At 43.0% G+C, this 2935-nt stretch overlaps 1 protein-coding gene across 2 annotated transcripts; it reads right to left on the reverse strand.

Annotated features, from left to right (window-relative positions):
- Positions 1 to 435: 435 nt before the first annotated feature.
- On the reverse strand, positions 436 to 2650 carry LOC104606297 (cyclin-D4-1-like). Of its 2 annotated transcripts, none has more exons than XM_010271417.3 (6): positions 2218 to 2650; positions 2019 to 2105; positions 1799 to 1897; positions 1466 to 1670; positions 1233 to 1363; positions 436 to 1135 (listed from the first exon to the last, which is right to left on the reverse strand). In XM_010271417.3, the coding sequence occupies exons 1-6, from the start codon at positions 2494 to 2496 to the stop codon at positions 905 to 907; spliced, it is 1032 nt and encodes a 343-aa protein (XP_010269719.1). In that variant the 5' UTR covers positions 2497 to 2650; the 3' UTR covers positions 436 to 904. The 2 variants fall into 2 exon arrangements, with proteins under 2 accessions (XP_010269719.1, XP_010269718.1); XM_010271416.3 differs by having other exon boundaries at positions 1466 to 1676.
- Between the last annotated feature and the right edge of the window lie 285 nt (positions 2651 to 2935).

Below are 2935 nucleotides of genomic sequence, written 5' to 3' on the forward strand. Positions count from 1 at the left end.
TGAAGATTGTATTTTGGGGACCACCGACCACACTAACCAAGGTCAAGAACTCGTACTATGTCATGGGCAAAACTACACACCAGGCGCAGTTTAGTCTAATCAGAGCATACATCGAAGGGGTCAGCCCCCGACGCGGCGCCATCAGTAGCCAACCCAGCCAACGCATCACTCACTTGCCTCCTCCGCCTGACACCGTCGGCGCGTCAGAGGCGTTTATGCCTGCCATGCTACCATGCGCCTTCCTTCCCTCCTCTCTCTATTAATAATTTCCCCATCAAATACTCTGTTGTCTGTTCTTTGTTTACCAGTTCGTACAAGCTTATGCAATTCCAAAAAAGACCAAGGTCAAATTCATTAATGGCGAAATCACCCTTGATCAAAGTCAATATAAACCGCCCAAAATGATCCCCTGCTACGTTCCGGTACAATAAAAGGTACAACATCAAGAAAAATACCATGATATTCGTCTCGTTCCGGTTCCGGGACCCACCAAAAGCAAGAAATTAGATCAACGGCAGATACAGAGCACACATATACATAGCCATGTATACATGTACACATAAGTATGTCTGTAAATAATAATTAGTTAATAATTTATGTAAATTAATATTTTTAATCAAAAGAAATCAAATGGAGACCAACGAAGAAACCAACCAAATCCACCAGAGTCCGAAGTCTCCATCCAACTATTCGATTCTCCCATTTCACTCCCTCTGCGAATAACTTTTTCTCCTTTTCGTTTCTTTTTCTTGATTGAAAGTTGGAAATCTGCATGAGCTCTCTCTCCTTTTCATGGCTTCTCTCTTACTTTTTCCCATTTCTTATTGTTTCAGCCTCTCCGAAAGTCCACTCCGTAAGAAGCACTCGCCATCTTTTTGTCTCATGTTTCGATTTTCACCACATTTCACAGGTTCAGTTTCCTTCTCTTTGTTGCCGGACAAGACTCGCCGGCATTAACGATGACAGAAGGAGAGGAAGAAGATGAGAGTGAGATACTGCTAGTTCTGAGACTGCTCTCGTAGCTCAAGAACGCAGCAGCGTCAAGCACCCCGGCTGGGCTCATCGGCGGACTCTTGCCTTGACCCGTCGAACACATAATCTCTTGAACCAGCTCATAACACTTGGACACTCTCTCCTGCATTTCAACAAACGAAATCCAATAAGAAAATCAAAGAACTGAGTAATTGAGGTTTCTGGGGATTTCCCTCCGCTTCTGTATTGCTTTTTGTTACCTGGTTTAGATGGAACGAAGAAGAACAAGTGTCGAAGGCGCAGTCGAAGTTAATGGTCTGGGTTTCTCCAACAACGGAGATTGCAACAGCTAATGCTATCTCTGATGGCCGGAATTCGAGGAATTCTACGCCTGCTCAATCAAGATAAACATAGAAACAGAATAAGAAATCCATCCTTTTAGATTTTGATATCAGAATGTGGGAACTATAAACAGAAACAATGGTGTATAAACCTTTTGCGGTGATTAAAATCAGCTCCACAGAACGATAAATCAGAGATTTAGGGATTGTGTGTTCCAGGTCTTTGAGTTTGTAAAAGAAATATTCGATGAAAGAAAGAGGTGTGACTGCGTTTGTTCTCCATTTTAATATTGAGAGTACCAAAAGCTCCATCCTCTGAACCGTTCGAGCTTCGAATACCGGCTTCTTTTCAGTCACCTGCAGCTAGATAAGGAAGGAAAAGACCATTTTAGGGTTCTGTAACACGTAAGGAGTAAAAATGGCAAGATGGGTTCTGGTTTGTTTTGGTTTACTTTCACGACTTGACGGGATGAGTTTTGTTTTACCTGTAAATCTATGGGTGATGGGATGTCGGTTTCCTCCATTTTTGCTGCCAAAGACACGCAAGCTACAGACAGCAACTGGAGCATCCATGGCTTTCCACGCTAGAGACGATGCAAGAAATAACAAACCGGAGAAAAAATTAATGGATTTGGCATCACTAATTACAGGTTCTAAAAATGGAAAAACGCCCATTTTCTCAATCAGGGTTTTGTGATGGCTTACTTGAAGTTCGTACTGCGATAAGAATCGATCCAGATAATTCACAGATAAACAAACAGTCAATGGTTCGAAGTTGAAATGGCGATGAACCTTCAGAATACCACAGGAACTCACATGAGAAAATAGAACCACCAGAAAAGAAAAATAAGTGAAACAGGAACGAAAAAGATCGATATTTTCGACCGAAAAATCCAAAACCCACCTTGTAAATCCAGTCAACCGAGTCATTGCGAGCAGAAACGTCGAGGTCTCCGGAATGAAGCCTCGTCAAGTAATCCTCCCTCGGCATCATTTCTCCTTCTTTCTCAAGAAACGACGAAACTCTCGTGTCATCGAAGCCCGAATCATCGAAGAAAAACATCCGTTCTTTCTGGTTCTGGCGAGACCCGCTCCCGACTTCATCGGCTTCGTCGTCGTCGACGATGAGTTTGCAATCTTCGGCGCAGAGAAGGCCCGAGAAGCAATCCAAGGGCAATGCCATGGAACCCTTTTCGTCTCAGAATGGTTGCTTAGCCTTTCAAGAATCTGCCATTAAAGCTCTCGCAGAGCTCAAGAAAAATCGCGGCAGAGCAGAGAGAGAGAGAGTGCGTTGTATTTGTGGGAAGGGCAAGCCCGAGTTTCGGGGCGAAAAGAGGAATGGTCTGATAGGGGGCGTCTCAATTAAAGCTTGCTTTTGCGAGCTTTGATTAAGGGAATGTGATTAATTAAATCATTTTAATGAAAATGAGGCTTAAGTACAATGTGGGTACTCTTCATGTGTCGTCATGCGGACTTAAGTTAATCTGCTGCCACGTAACCATAATTTTGTCTATTAATTTTTCTTTAACTACGTGTCATCCATTTGAGGTGGATCTCCATGCCTTTCTCGCGAGGAGATTATCATTGGATTAGTACTCGCTAATCCAAGTTGAATCTTATCA

The sequence above is a fragment of the Nelumbo nucifera genome, chromosome 2 (genome assembly GCF_055504915.1).
Source record: "Nelumbo nucifera cultivar China Antique chromosome 2, China Antique-T2T, whole genome shotgun sequence".
Lineage (NCBI taxonomy): Eukaryota > Viridiplantae > Streptophyta > Magnoliopsida > Proteales > Nelumbonaceae > Nelumbo > Nelumbo nucifera.